We start from the raw sequence: 16,570 nt of genomic DNA, 5'->3' as shown, positions 1-16,570 counted from the left end.
TGAAAGTGCTCGATGCTAAACTTTGGGTAATGCTTCCTCCATAGCTGGCGTACTACCCCCGCGATGGTAGAGGCAGTGTTCATCAGCTCAGTGTTGTCCAACTTCCTGTTTGAATCAAGAACTTCGAAGCGTCCGTCCCTCAAGTTGACATTGAAGACCCAATAATGCCTCCCTCCATCCTTATCAGTTACATCAGCACTCTCGAGCACTGGCAGCATGACCTGCAAGCGTGAACGATTTTAGACACAGATACAGGCTGTAGCTAAGAAAAACAGTAAAAGACTTGGTCAAGTTAAAAACAGGTTGCAACAAGTATTTGCCAACTAACAGATGTGTCATGTGCAACTGAACATGCTGTGGGTGCCAACTAAAAGAGATGGATCATGTGGGCACAACACTCACCAAGTCTTTCTTGTCGAGACGGTTCTTGTAATCAAACTTCTTATTTATCTCATTCACGTTGTGGACCCCTTGCTGTAAATTCATCTGCAGAGATTATAAAGCATGCCTCAAACTCCTTAGTAGATGAAAGGCCTCCCTCAATTGGTCAACAAAAAACGTACTACAGAACAAAGATGAGGGCAAAGAAGGTTTTGGAAAAACTTACAGAAAACCTCAGTGGCATAATGACCTTCTTTGACCCTTCTGGTAAGTTATCCATGATGTGTAAGATTCCAGTCTCAATAACAATTTTTGACAGCCATTGAACCGGCTTCATCGAATCAACTAACTCCTTTAAAGAAATGTAGAAAGCACCAAACCTGATTATCTCAGGGCTGAATTTTTTTGAAAGAAATAAAAAGACAAGTTAGCTCGAAGGGTCACAACAGCAAAAAAAAATTGTGCATGAAATTGAAACAGAACAGTGTGCATCTAAAAGCCCTGTTCTGTGCAATATGCTATGCTTTCTGTGCAACTAGGTGGCTGGTCCTGTGCAACTGAAAAAAATATGTATGTAGGCTGTGGGGAGTTAGTTTACCTGGTAGCTTCATCATTTGCTCCTGGGTGATGCCTGACCCAATACAAGAGGGCAGCGTAAAGCTTGTTCACTGCCTCATTGGAGCTGAACGTCTTCTTCTTGTTGTAGTCAATGAATGGAGACCTTTGGGATGCTGCGGGCCTTATTACCCTCCTCTGTCTTCGTGCAAGAGGTGGTCCCGAAGAACTGCTCGTGCCAACTTCTGGTTCTGCGCATATTGGGGTGTGGCAATTTTGTGGTGATCGAACATCTAGCTCTTGAGCTTTTGCCTTGCCAGCATCAGCAGCAGCGCATCCTTCATTCACAGTTGCTGGGTCCAACTCACACTCATCAATGCAAATCACACTGGCTTTTTCTGTTTTTGCTGCTGGAGCAGGTGCTGGAGCATCACCATCTATGCCGAGGTCAAAAGATGGTGCATCGCGGAACCCGTCACCATGATAAGACTTTGATCTTTGTATGGGGTCAAGGACCAGGGCATCTCCTTGCGGCACAAACACGGGTGCATCGTTCACTAACTTGGTTCGCAATAGTATTGTAGTTGGCGGCCTTGGAGGCTTGCACCTACTTATAATGTTGAACACCTCCTCTCGTGTTAATGGTTGCTGAAAGTCAGCTCTTGGTGATGCAGGCTTGCTTGGCTGCGGTGTGCTAGCTCTTGGGGATGACACTTTGGTAGTTGGATCACCTCCTTTTGTGTTTGGTATTGAAGCATCTCTATGAGTAGGCACCTTGGGGCTTGCAGTTGCAGTGGTGCCTTCCTGAGTAGTTGTGGTGGTTTTGATTGTGACCATGCTGCTAACTGACACATTAGTTGGCACACTGGTATCTGTAGTTGGCATCTTTCTAGTCTGAGTTGGCAGCAACCTAGTAGAACTTGGCACCCCTGCATCAATGGCTGCGGCACGCAGTTCTCTCTCGTCTATGAACCCCAAACCTTTTGTGGCCTATTCCCCCTTTGTGCCCCTAGCAAACTTGACAATCTTTTGCTGCTTAGGTGGTTTTGGTGGGACTGTTGAAAGGGGAGTCTTCCCCTTGATCTGTTGAACTCATGTGATGGTGGTTGGCTCTCTGCTCACTACAGTTGGCATATCAGTTTGAAGCACAGCTTCCTTGACCATATTTATTTCAGCATCTGCACTCAGCATCTTCTCCTTGCTTTGAGGCAACTTCAGATTCTTCTTCATTGAAACTGCTTTATGCTTTTGGACCACGTGAAGGTTTACCATGGATGCTGCGTTGCCCTTGCTGGAGCTTAGGTCTGGAAGCTGCTTCAAATATTCCTTGTATTTTTCCTTTGAATGAACCCAATCAAGACCCTTTCCTGCTTCCTCCATGTCAATTTGATTCTTTTCATCATCACTTGATAAGAACAGGCTCTTGTCAATGGAAAAGTCGATCTTCTCACACATATCTTTGTCGCTAAAATCTGGCACGGGAAAGGTGGTTGGCAAAGCTGGCTCCAAGTTGCAGAGCTTGAACATATCAATGCTGCCCTGAGACTCTACTTCGTCATTTTTCTTTGACTTCATCAAATCCTTGTCTTTCTAGCAAGTTTTGTCAATCAACATCTGTAGTGTGCTCCTGCTACTCAATGAATTGCTGCTGCTGGCAGGGGTGGCAGAAGTGCTAGTCCTCCTGGATGTGTTGCCGTCTGTACCACCAGAACCAGGGCATTGTCATCATCATCTCGCTGCTGTCGCTGCCTCCATTGGACCCCCTTTATCATTACCATAACCATCCTCATCTTCTTTATCGTCGTCTTCTTCCCTCTCACTGCCATCAACTTCTGTACCTTTGTCTTCTCCCCTCTCACTGCCATCAACTGCTGCATCTTTGTCCCCGTCCCCCGCTTTGGCCTCTTCTTCTTCTTCCTCCTCCTCTGCCTCACTATCTTCTCCCTTGTCCTCCTCCTCTCCTTTGTCCTCCTCCTCCTCCTCTTCCTCCTCCTCCTCCTCCTCCTCCTCCTCCTCTGCATCTTCTTCTTTGTCATCCTCCTCCTTGTCCTCCTCCTCTGATTTATCCGCATATGTGTCCTCATCATCGTCAGCATCTATCGCTGCTTCCATTTCCTCATCTTCTTCTGACTCCTCCTCAACAAACTCTTCTTCTTGTATAGTTGGCCCTCGTCTCTTTCTTTTTGGAGCACGGCGTGACAACCCGGTTCCCATTGATGGCTGATGTACGTAAGGATCAATATCCGGTTCCTCGTCATCGATCTTGGCAACTGCTTCAATGAAGGTGCCAACCTGTTCAGTTACAGCCTTGCACAGGTCATTGACCACTTTCGCAATCTTTGCCTTTTTCTGCATCAACACAAAAAAGGATTCAGTACTGATTCAGTTAGAAAAAAAATTAAAAAGTAAAATGTCTGTAACTGACAATGATGAGATAAGCAAAAACCAACTAAGACACACTTTCTGGCCAACTAAAAACATGATTCTAGCCAACTACACATGCACTGTGGCATAACCTAAAAACATGCATTCTGCCAACTTGATGTCAATGGTTGCAAATGAACACTTTGACTGTCCAAAGAAAATGTGCAACTACAGAAGCTTATATGTGCAACTGAACATACATCCCAGCAAACTGAATCCTGTATTGTCGCAACTACAAAAGTTATACATGTGCAACTGAACATACATCCCAGCCAAAAGAAAATGTTGGTAAGTGGTACAAATTTCTGTATGCAAAACACTAGTTCCTAACCTGCGGATTGTAGGTTATTGGTAACTTGGATGCCATGAATGCTTCAGCTTGCAAAATTCCACCAAACAGTGGTGTCTACTCCGTGCCTCTATACTCCTCTTTAAGCTGATGTAAAAAAAGAGAAAAAGAAAAGAACAAGGTTATCAAAACAGATTTGTGTGTTGAATGAAAACCAAACATTATAACCTGTGCAACTACAACAAGATACTGGGGCAGACAATTCGACTATACATATATGCAACTGAACAAAGACACAAAACTATGCAACCCAGACGACACCTAAAAAATGTTTCTACCAACTGATGCCACACATCTGTGCAACAAAATTAGTAAAACTGTGCAACTTAAAAAAGATGGTGCGCCAATTTAAAATGAACATGTGTGCAGATGCCAAACTTAAAGCTACAAGTTGTGCAACTACATGCATTGTTATGCCAACTGATGACATTTTTTTGTGCAATTTCCAAAAAAGTGACCAGACATCAAAAGAACATAAAAAGAAGACAATGTTGGAAAAAACAAAGAGAACTCACTTGTAATTTGCCGAACACACCAGGAGAGATAGTATCCTTCTTGATCACCTTCGCAATTAGAGTACTATCCCATGCATTCGATCGTATCGCGCAGTTGCTTACTGGGATGTCATGTACGAGCGCATCAAGGTATAGTATCTGCACCAGACCCAACAAAAGAAAAGCCAAGTTCAGTTATTATTATGAGTATTTCAGCAAACTATAACTGCACAAAAGAACAAGAACAGATGGAAGTGGTCGTTTTCACTAACCATCAAGTGATACAAGCAGCAGCAGACAGTTTGCTTCTCCTGGTTCATGTTCCGGAAAGCTTCATTAATGTGTTATGCTACAAAGAGGCAGATTTTTGTGTTCTTGAGCATTTGATGATCTAGCACAAGTACGTAGCACTTTGGGCTGAGCTTCAAGGTCGTGGTTGGTGCTAGAAAAGTGCCGAAGGCAACCGCAAGCCAGGCCATAAAGAATGTGTCATCCATTCTTCCACCCATATCCAGAATCATCTTGAGCCATGTAGTGATCTGGGGATGAGAATTTCCAGTTATGTTGAAAACCTGTCTGAATCTCCTAGTGGCATCCTTGTCAACTAAATATCTGACTTTTTGACCCCTGTTTGGGAGATCAAATACCCTCTAAACACTGTCAGCATCGACACGGATCCTTCCCCTTCCTGGGAAAACCATTTCAGAGGTCTGTGGCTGGTAGGACTGCACCAGGAACTTAGTGAGGTCCGCTGGAAGTGTGTCTGATAAGTTCAATAGCCCCCCGAACAATCTCGAAACTAGATCTGACTTCTGTAGTGGGGTTAGAGAGGCGTTGAAATTTGCAAACTGGCCTGGTGATGCCCTTATCCTGCCCGCTTGTGATGGTCGCTCCACATCTTCCCCTGCAGCCACCTCAACTCCTTCACAGCTGGCCTATTGATGAGAAGATAAAAACATTAAGGAAACATTAAAACACAAAGAGAGAAAACAAGAATGAAAAAAGACTAGCAATCATCATTTGGATCACTATTGGAATAAGCTATATATTCATAATGGATCATGCCAACTAATATGATGTATTTGTGCAACTAATAAAGCTCATGAGGACAACTGAAGACTGCCAGTGTGCAACCTTCAAAAAAACTAAGAAAATATACGAGACCTGGCAACTACAAAAAGTTCTAGCGGATGTGCAACAATAAGAAATGATATTGCAACAAGATAACATAAACTAAAAAAAGGTTTGCAAGGAACTGTTCAATAGCTCATAAACACACAAAAAACCCACATACCTCAGCATCTGCTGCGGAAGATGCGACAGCTCCTCCAGCAACTGCCGCCTGCACAAAAAATTGACCAGTAATGTCAACTATAAAAGATGCCAACTTGTCAACTACACGATGCCAACTAATGCCAACTAATGCCAACTGTATTTAGATCAAGATGACTAGAGATGTCAACTACAAAGGTTGTTGTTGACAAACTAAAAACAAAAATAGTGGTGCGAACTGCTGCATAATTTCATCAGCATCTAAAAGGCGAGAAACACTTATATTCGAGAATTTACTTAACCTAGAAGATGACTCAGCTCCCTTTCCAAGTGCTGCACGTCTAGTCCGCTTTACAACACGTAACTGATCATCATCCTAAGAAAAAAAATAAAAAACATGAGCATGGGAAAAAACAAAAAATGTTATATGACCCAAACAAAACCGAAAAATGGGCTTGTGTCATCAACATGCCACTTACCTCAACATCCTCTCCCTGCTCAACACTCCATGCAGGTCGTGGCTGGCGATTAGCAGGACGCTTCGAGTTCCGGCGAAGCGACTGACTTCTAGAACGCTGATTAAGCAACCAAAAGAAAACATGAAAAGAAGGACATTAGCATACATGCATAAGTTGGAAACAACTCAAAAACACAGAAAAAGTGAAAAATAATACATCTTCTTCATTGCCATCTACATCTCCTCCTTTTATAACCATTTTTGCCCTGCGGGAGGAAATACAACAAAAGAAAACATAGTAATAAGATGCGGAAACAAACTAGAGAAATCATAGAAGGTTGCTTTGATCTGCAGACATCTACACATAAGCAGGACACATATTGCAAAAAACCAAAAAACATGTGGACAACCAACTACTACAATGATAAAGCCAACTGGGCAGTAAACCTTGTGCAAACTGGACAACATATAACCAATTAACTATTTTCTGCCTAGTTATTACTTGCCAACTGTGGCAAGTAATAACTAGGCAGAAAATAGTTAACTAAAGGCAACAAGCTAAGTATGATAACTTGTGCAAACTGGAACAAGCAAAAAATGCAAAGCAAAAAATCCAGCAAAACAATTGGGTATACTATATTGAAAAAATAGCAACCATTAGTGCTAATTTGCAAAAATAAGTGTCCATAGTTGCACACATGGGGGGAAACACATGAAAACAACCACAACCGCAACAAAGACTTGCAGATTGAGAATATTAAATTGGAAAATTGGCAAGCATTGGTACTAATTTGCACAATCAAGGGGCCCTAGTTGCACAAAGCAGGAGAAAACACATGAACCACCACAGCCACCACAAGGCTGGTAGATTGGGTAGACTATATTGGAAACTGGCAAGCATTAGTGCTAAATTACACAAACAAGGGGCCCTAGTTGCACACAACAGAGGGGGGAACAGCAAAGCCAACTAAGTAGAGCAACTAGCGCAAGTGTATAACATATGAACAACCAACTAGTAAAAGTGATGCAGCCAACTGAGCAAGCAACTTGTGCAACTAAACACCGTATAGACAACCAACTAGTGCAAACAGTGAGCCAACTGACCAAGACAACTACTGCAACTGCAGAGCATATGGACAGCCAAAGTACTATATGGACGCAGCCAACTGAGGAGAATTTTGTGCAACTAACCACTTAAATCTCTGAACACCAACTACAAAATCAGCCAATGCATTGCACACAACATTGCGCACATCTAACCTACATCTAATACAACTTGTAGAATGACTAAGAATCATGAACAGATCTCAAACCCCTACAAAATTGAAACAAAACATGAACTAAACAGCCAAATTGCCCTAAAATCGTGCAACGGGCGCCATGGACATGCATCCCTTCTACCTAACGACTACCGCGTACCCTGGCCAACTACACGTTGACCCTGGCCAGCCACCCCGTGCCATGAACTACGCCTCCTTGTAGATCCCGACCACCATTGGGTGCGTGCTACGAGATAGGAGAAGGGAACTCAACGTGACCAAAATCGAGGATAAGCGAGGGTAGTTTGCGCCGTCCCCGAACCCTATAGAGCATTCCCCTCACATTTCGGCACCATCCGTGCTCCGCGAGATAGAGAGAGGGAGGACAAGCATGTAGAAGTGGAGAGCGAGCATACCCCTGACGGCAAGGAGCACCAGCGATTCCCCCGCGAGGGGAACCACCCACAGGCTACCGCCGATCTGAGCACTCCGCCGCGACGCCCCTTTTGGTGGAGAGGATGGAGAGGAGGAGACGAAGACGGAATGGGGAGAGAGCACACTGCGGCGAGGAATTTCAGGCACGGATTTTGAAAACCGCCGCCCACGACCCCCCTACTTCCCTCCTCTATCGCTTACAGGTGGGCCTGCCCACGTATGAATATGGACAACCGCCCACGACCGCGGTGTGGGGACAATCCAGACCTGGTGGCGCCTGGCGGATCTGGGCGCGATCGTTGGCGCGATCGAACGGCCAGGAATCAGCCACCAGTTTTTGTTAGTTGGTGGCCGGCCGCTTTTTAGATTTTAGGATGGGATAATCACAACCGTTGACATGTTTAGGGGGGGTCTACCGAAGCGAAAGTGTACAATCAGATATAAGAAAGGATCTGACAATAGTGCGGCTGATGTTCTGTCTCGCAGGCCACATACAGACCCTGAATTGCAATCTGTTTTCTTGGTCCAACCCAAGTGGTTGTCTAAAATTGTGAATAGTTATGCTCAGGATTCCTATTCCTAGAAACTGCTTCAGAAATTGGTGCTTGACCCTTTCTCTGACAGCAAATTTACTTTGAGAAATGGAGTGCTTTATTCCCAAGTGTGCATCTGGGTTGGTGCTGGCACTCCACTACAGACCAAGATTGTCAGGCATTTCATGAGACACCCCTTGGAGGTCATTCTGGGTATCCAGTGACATACAGAAGAATCAAACAATTGTTTAAGTGGTCAGCTATGGAAAGTTTTATCAAGAGAGTTGTTTAGCATTGCATAGTTTGTCAACATGCTAAACCAGAATGAGTACCCTATCCAGGATTGCGGCAACCTCTTCCGATTACTAAGTTGCCTTGGGAAATGGTGACTATGGATTTCATCGAAGGGCTTCCGGTGTCTGGCCGCTACAATTGCATTTTGGTTGTCATTGACAAGCTAACCAAATATGGCCATTTCATACCTCTCTGCCATCCATTTACAGCAGCGACAGTGGCTGAAGTTTTTCTTGATTCAGTTTACAATTACATGGTATGCCGCTCTCCATTGTATCGGATCATGATCGTATCTTCACTAGTCAATTATGGCAGGAGCTTTTCCAACACACCCAAGGCACTCAACTACGCATGATCTCAGCACACCATCCTCAGACTGACGGCCAGACAAAACGAGTTAATCAGTAGGTCAAGTGTTATTTGCGATGCTTTATCAGTGCACACCCATCCAGGTGGTCCAAATGGTTGTCGTTGTGCGAATTCTAGTACAACACCAATTGGCACTCCTCCATAGGCATAACACCGTTCGAAGTTGTGTATGGTCATTCAACTCGCCATTTTGGCCTTGCTCCTAACAGTGCTATCTCTTCGGTGGATCTTTCTCAATGGTTTGATCAACGAATGGAAGTGTTTGAATCAGTGAAACAACAATTGTTGCGAGCCCAACAACGCATGAAGTCGCAGGCTGACAAACATCGTACAGAAAGAAGCTTTGCTCTAGGCGATCATGTTTTTCCTAAAATTACAACCATATATTCAAGCATCAGTGGTGCCTAGAGCTAATCACAAACTCGCCTACAAGTTTTTTGGGCCCTTCACTATCTTGGAGATCGTTGGGGAAGTTGCTTATCGTCCGGGTTTACCACCTCCAGGAAGGTCCATCCCGTTTTCCATGTGTCTCTTTTGCGTAGGGTGCTCAAACTTGGTCAGCAGGTTCTGTAGCATTTACCTTTGCCTGAAGCGCAACACCAAGCGCCTAAAGAAATTCTCCAGCTCCGAGTTGTCACTCGAGGGGGCGAGAAGGTGATTCAAGTTATTCTTCGCTGGACCAACAATACAGACAATCTTGCTACTTGGGAGGATCTGGAAATGAGGAAGCAACTATTTCCACAAGCACCGGCTTGGGGTCAAGCCGCATCTCATCGACGAGGGATTGTCAACGACTCGGAGGCTCATGGGCAGGAGGACGAGGAAGATTCATTCAAGAGGCCCAGTCGCAAGCCTCGTCTGCCGGCTCGGCTTGCTGGGCTCGAATGGGCTTTAAGCCTTGTAATATAGATAAATGCACCATTGGTCAGCGAACTCCCGCGAGATGAGCACGTTGGTCACACAAGTGTCAAAACGTCGAAAATGGGTCAGTTTGGTTTGTTTAATGAGAAGATGGGTCACTCATGTCTCTTTAGCCGTTGCCGCTGCCCACGTGGCATTGTGAGTAAGCGTTGGCTTGGTGTAAATTACAAGAAAGCCCCATAGGAAGAATAGAATGTTCATTACTGACCCCTGAGCAACCGCCCCCACCCCGGACCGTGCGACATGACGGCGGCTGGGTGCCCATCGGCGGCAACCTCAAGCCCGTCGGCTGCCTCCGTAGGTTGCGGTGGCGGAGAGGATGGCGAGGTAGCCGGACCCCCTATAGTAGCTGCGCTGGCTGACGGCGGTGGTGATTATGGTGAAGCCGCCGCCGGCGTGGTAGATGGCACTGAACTGCTTCCTCGACGACGGTTTCCCTGGGATGATGCTCCCGGGTATGGTAAGATATTCTCACTGTTTCTCTTCACCTTCCTTTCTTCCTCTTAGCAGTATTTTCTAGGGCTTGTAAAATTGGGGATTTTTTTGTTAGAGATTTGGATGAATTTAGATTCAAACAAGTGGTTAGGGTTTAGTTGCCACTAGAGACGTTTGTAGTTGTCAGCAAAGAGATTAATTTGTATTTATTCTTGCAATGCAGGTGATTGCAGTGATTTATTTAGCTTAGTAATACATCACAATGGATGGTTCCGTGGTGTTCGATCGAACCATGTATACATGCAGGAATCAATTGATGTTTTTGATGGCTGTGACAAGAGCACATTCTGTTGTGCTGTGGTGGATTGGATGATCAAGCAACTAGGATATGTTGTGCCAGCCATGGGGTTTCCAGTGTACTGGTTGGATCCTGGCAAAACTGTTGTAGATAGTTTGAAGCAGACGCACTTTCAAATGCATGCATTATCTATGGCAGATTCAGCTTGTGCAAGAGGTGGCCACAAGATGCATGTGTACATTGATCATGACAATGTCCTTGAGAAACAACTTTGAGATGATGTGCTTGTGCAGCCAGTTGAGATACCTAAAGTAATTAGTCCTTGCAAAAAGGAATTTGAGACAGAGCACATACCAGCTAGGAATTGTATGCCTACATTTAGTGAGCACATGTTGAACATGATGTCAGGTGGATATGGAGAGTTCTGCAAGGACAACACATCCATGTCTGCTAGGAGGAAATTGAGTACTGATTTTGTGAAAGAAGTTGTCATGAAAAAGAAGGGGAAGGAGAATTTGTTCCCTGATGTGTTAGAGCAAGATCAATTTGCTGTTGAGCAAGAAGAGGTAATAAGAGAAGGGGAAGAAGATGATTTTGTTTGTGAGGAACAAGAGGAACTTGCTGGTGATGAAGAAGAGGAATTTGGTGGTGAGAGTGAGGAGGAGGACCTTGCATATCAATCAGACTCTAGTGTTGATCCAGATTTTGCAGATTCTGACTATGATTTTGAAGCTGGAGATGACACTTTGTTTGATCAAAATGTTGACACTTCTGTCCCATATGACATAATTTCTGCAACTAGGAAAGAGGTGAAGGAAGATGCAAATGATGAAGATCCAGATGTTATTGCTACAGAGAAAATAGATCTCCCACATAGTGAAGATAGGTAGAAATTTGATTTCCTTGCTTTCAACAAATTGATAGACATGGAAGATCCAATTTTTAAACTTGGGATGGTTTTCTCAAACCCTGCTAAACTTAGGTCTGCATTGTCCATGTACATAGTGAAGAATAGAGTAAAAGTTAAGAAGACAAGGAACAATTCTACTAGAATTGAAGCAAAGTATGTTGAAGGCTGTCCTTGGAGAATGATTGTTGTTAAGGACAGTAGAGTTGAGTGCATGCTAGTAAAATCTTATGTTGGAGAGCATACTTGTGAGAGGGTGTGGGAAGTGAAAGAACTGACAGCTCCATTGCTAGCTAGAAAGTTTGTTGAAGATTTCAGAGATGACCCAAAGATGAATTTAACTGTTTTTCAAAACAAAGTGCAGAAGAAGTACAACATGAAGCCCAATAGATTTAAGCTAGCAAGAGCTAGGTTATATTGTCTGAAAAAGATCAGAGGAGATGAGGAGGCCCAATATGGACAGCTTTGGGACTATGGACATGAACTAAGGAGAGCAAACCCAGGCACCACTTTCTACTTGAAGAGGATGGATGAAACTTTGAGCACTCTATACTTATGTCTGGATGCATGCAAAAGAGGATGGCTACTGTCATGCAGGCCCATAATTTGCCTAGATGGAACTCACATAAGGACCAAGTATGGAGGACAGATTCTGACAGCAATTGGAGTAGATCCCAATGATTGCATATACCCAATTGCACTAGCTGTAGTAGAGGTGGAGTGCCATGCTTCATGGAAGTGGTTTCTTACTACTTTGAAAACTGATCTGAACATCATCAACACATCAACAATCACTATAATGAGTGATAAAGAGAAGGTGTGCTCAAAATAAATATTCTATGTTGTGTTGTATTTGAAACATAGCTAATTGTATGTTAACATATTATACATGGAGATCTCATATAGATATTGTGTTGTGTTCCAGGGTTTGATGAAAGCAGTCAGAGAAATATTCCCTAACTCTGAACATAGGTTCTATGTTAGACATCTATACCTGAACCTGAACCAGCTCCACAAGGGAGAGACAGTGAAGAACCACCTGTGGGCATGTGCTAGGCCAAGCAACACTACAAGGTAGCAGCAAAACATGGAGAGGTTCAAGGTTGATTGTCCTGAAGCACATGCTTGGTTAGATGAAAAGAAGCCCTCAGAGTATTGCTGAGCTTTCTTCGGTGATTTTGTCAAGTGTGACATACTTACAAATAATTCATGTGAAGTTTTCAACAAGTAATTATATACTACTAATCTTTTCTACTTCAAGTAATTATATGCTTTTAATTCAGTGTTGTCCTTGTTTCAGTGTTGAGGCTGCGACCTCTTGATCGTTTGGCAGTCTGTTGTGAACTGCTTTACTTTTGGTAGTGTTCCAGGCCTTGGAAATGTTGCTACTTTAACCTGATGTCATGTGTTGGTTTTGTTAATGAAACCTGGTAGTTTGGTTTGTGTAGTACCTTCAGACTACTTCTCTTTTCAGTACCATGATCTATGCTATCAACTACTTTATTTCACACTAAATGCATACTGCATATAGGATGACAACACAAATTGTGAACTAGTTCATTTCACATAAATTGCATAGTGCATACAGGAAATAAACCACAACATACAAGATACAACAATAGCAGGTCTGGATACAACAAACTGGTCACATCAGGTCTGGTTACAACAATAGCAGGTTATGATGCCACAGTAGAACACAACAGATACATAGATCGGATGTTGCATTTACATATTGACAGACCACCTGCACGGCCATCTGTCCCTGGACCTGCAAATCCATGCCCACCTCCAATGTATGCCCGCTTTGCCCCATCAATTGTACCAGGATAGCAAGTAAAAGTGTGACAACGAGCACTGTTGGATTCATCGTCGTAATCGTAAGCAGGTGGCAACTCTGTTAATATTGGGCTCTGATCTATAACCTTCAGAATATGGATCTTCACAACATGCAGAACTGTTGGCTTCTCGAGTGTCAGGTGACTGGATGGTGGTGAAATTGGCCCGTCAGAGTCTGAGGTTGGATAATCTTAGGGTAGGTCAGGTTCTGGCAGCTCCACTTCATATAACTTGGGCACCTTGTTAGGATTTTTCATCCATGCTTCAACAACGATGAAACAACGATCAGTGGGCTTCACCATCTTAACGAGATCGCCGCCGAGACTGCTAACGAGCTTGCCAACAAACTCAACCTCCCATTCTTCTTGCGGCAGCCCATCTAAGATCAACCTAGTTAAAAAGTTCAAAGACGACGCCTCGCCACCCATCCCACGGTGCCAACGGCTAAAATGGATCGTCGCTCCGGCGACGGTAAGCTTACGGGAGTGGTAGATGAGCACCCGAGTGCAATCCTCACTGGATCGAAACCGCACAAGAAAATTCGCTGGAGGGGAACATACCTCGACGATGATGTGGTCGCGGGAGAGGCCGCATTGCGACTCCAAAGCGGCAACCACCTGTGCCGGCGACACGGGAGGCCGGTGCCCTTCCACTGTACCCACCAGTGCACGACCACACAACTTCTCCTCCGCCCGGTACATCCCCGGCGTGCGCTGGAGCACACAGCGGCCGAACTCAGGCCTCAACTCCGGCTTGCCGCGCCTCCAGCCCTTCGCCGGGAAGAAGACACTCCCCTCCCCGTTCTCCGGCCGCTAGCTCTCTCCCTCGAACTACTCCATCTCGAGCTAAGTGACGGCTGCGGTAGATCGAAAGAGAGGATGAAGTGAGAAGAATGCTAGGGTTTGGCACGAATTGGGATGATTTGGGGATTTTGACTGGGGAGGGGATGCACTATTTGCAAAAAAACCAACCCAAAATACTGACGGAACCGCATTGCATAAAGGACAAAAAACTGAGAGTGGGCCCAAGCTGAGTCAGCCAGCCACGTCGGCCCCGTCACGGCTCGAAACGGGATATTGACCAATTTGCTCATAAAACAAACCAAACTGACCACTTTTCCATGTTTTGACACTTGTGTGACCAATGTGCTGATCTCGCGGGAGTTCGCTGACCAATGGTGCGTTTATCTCCTTGTAATAGTATAATCAGGAGATAACATCAACAGTAACGATGGCGAAACGGCAAAGGAATGGAACTAGATTGGAAAGGAGCTGGTCTCCTTCCTTTGATCCTTGCCATCCCCTCCCGTAATGTCGGGACCCCGGTTCTAAGTCACACCGATCTAGCATGTAACACCTCATATCACTTTGCGGCCTCACGCACGGTATTCCCACGGGTGTCGCCTTACCATGGCCCGGGACCGTTTGCGCCTTTTGGCTCACGTATATGATAGTATCGCTAGCATCCATATGACAGAGAACCCGGGCCGACATTACTAGTCATGAACCCAAAGTGGCATTAACTTACAGGGACAGGCATACATGAAACAACATCAAGCATGTCGGTCAGCAGCGTGTGAATCCGGGCTATAGCAACTAGGCTAACAGGACTCCGGGAACCCGGGCTGTAGCAGGCTAGACAGGACTCTGGATGTCACTGCGAGACATTTCCCCAAAGGGACAGACACAGGAATGAAGTGAATCACATGCCGGCCAGTCTAAGTGTTCCGAAGCAGTAGTGCTGGGCTAGCAGGACTCCGGGTAAACCGGGATGTAGCGGACTACCATGGCTCGGTGGAAGCACTAGACTACATTTCCCCATAAAAGAGGCTACCAAGGATAGACAACTAGGTTGTCGGATCCCACACATAGCAATACACGTTACACGTACGCATAACATGCAAGTATGTGTTGTACAACATGGCATCACAACATAACGCAAACTCATATAGATAAAGGCCCAGAAGAGCCACATAGCATTAAATACAAACAGGGGTCACATGACCCATCATTCAAAGCATACAAGCAACGGAAGCATTACATGTCTGAGTACAGACAACTACAGAAGAAAAAAAACTGAGAAGCCTGACTATCTACAAGTCCCTCCCAAGGGTACAAGATCGTAGCTGAGGTAACAAGCTACTCGTCGAAGTCCAAGCGGTACTACTAGTGAGACAGATGTCTCACCTGCAAAACATAAATAAAGCAAACGTGAGTACAAAGGTACTCAGCAAGACTTACATCAGATCCTATCATACATGCATTAGTGTCAAGAAGGCAATGTGGGGTTTAGTTGCAGCAAGCTAGCTTTGACTCAGTGGCTATCCTGTTCTATGACTACGAGAAACTTCTTTGAGGTGAGGCAGCACACACGAGTCCACTAAACACCACATCAATACAGTACTATGGATTCATCCTCATCTCCTTACGAGAAGGCCATACATAGCACTCACACTTGTCTTGAGCATTTTAGAGTATCCACTTCAAGTTGTCTATGTACCACGTAAGCATCCAAGAAGTCCATAACCAAGGACACGGCTATTCGAATAGATCATGATAACCCTGCAGGGGTGTACTTCTTCACACACGCTCTCGCCACTTACCGCCATGTACCTGTCATGTACCTCGGAAACCTTCAAGCGGAAGCCTGGTGAGGGTGTCGGCCACAACCTGACTAACCACACAAGTCTCTCATCCAGGTTTATCGCCTATTCGGGTTCCATCCGCAAGGAGATCCGGCCGGGGTGTCGCTCACGGCCCCAAACGATGTGAGCAGGGTTCCCAAGCCCACCATCCGGGTGCCACTTGGTACACCGTGCCACTGTGCCTAGTCTGTCCCAAGCCCACCTGGCCGGGTGCCACCACTTGGTAGACTACTAACACTACCTACAAACACCAGAAACTATTTGCAACTCCTGGACGGGGATCAAGTTGGTTAATAAGTCGAGAGGGGCACTTAAGCATTCCAATGTGTGGTAGTAGCTAGTCATTTGACAACATACACGGAACTCAGTGCTTAAGGATAGTTCCAATGAGACAACCCACCATGTACTCCTACATGGCCTCTCACCGCTACCTTTACCAAATCGTGTTCACACGCTTAACTCTCAGCACCAGAACATGTCGTAACACTCCAATTCATTCCCGATGAATCAGACCTGACACAACTCTAAGCAATAGCAGGCATGGCATGGTAGGAACACAACATGGCTCAATAAACTCCTACACATGCTAGTGGGTTTTAACTATTTACTGTGGCAATGACAGGTCATGCAGAGGAATGGGTTCAACTACTGAAGCATAAAGTAGCAGTTGAATCGTTGTTGTCCTAATGCAATAAATGAGAGCAGGA

General features: G+C 45.0%; 1 protein-coding gene across 1 annotated transcript; it reads left to right on the top strand.

Annotated features, from left to right (window-relative positions):
- The first annotated feature begins 11,402 nt into the window (after positions 1-11,402).
- On the top strand, positions 11,403-12,705 carry LOC147968036 (protein FAR1-RELATED SEQUENCE 6-like). Its single transcript, XM_087523363.1, has 3 exons — positions 11,403-12,200; positions 12,309-12,457; positions 12,684-12,705. Exons 1-3 carry the CDS (start codon positions 11,403-11,405, stop codon positions 12,703-12,705), a joined length of 969 nt encoding a protein of 322 aa, XP_087379489.1.
- The last annotated feature ends 3,865 nt before the right edge of the window (positions 12,706-16,570 follow it).

Source organism: Triticum urartu, chromosome 5A (assembly GCF_056163025.1).
Source record: "Triticum urartu cultivar PI428250 chromosome 5A, HENAU_Tu73, whole genome shotgun sequence".
NCBI lineage: Eukaryota > Viridiplantae > Streptophyta > Magnoliopsida > Poales > Poaceae > Triticum > Triticum urartu.
This window is presented reverse-complemented; position numbering and strand designations above follow the sequence as displayed.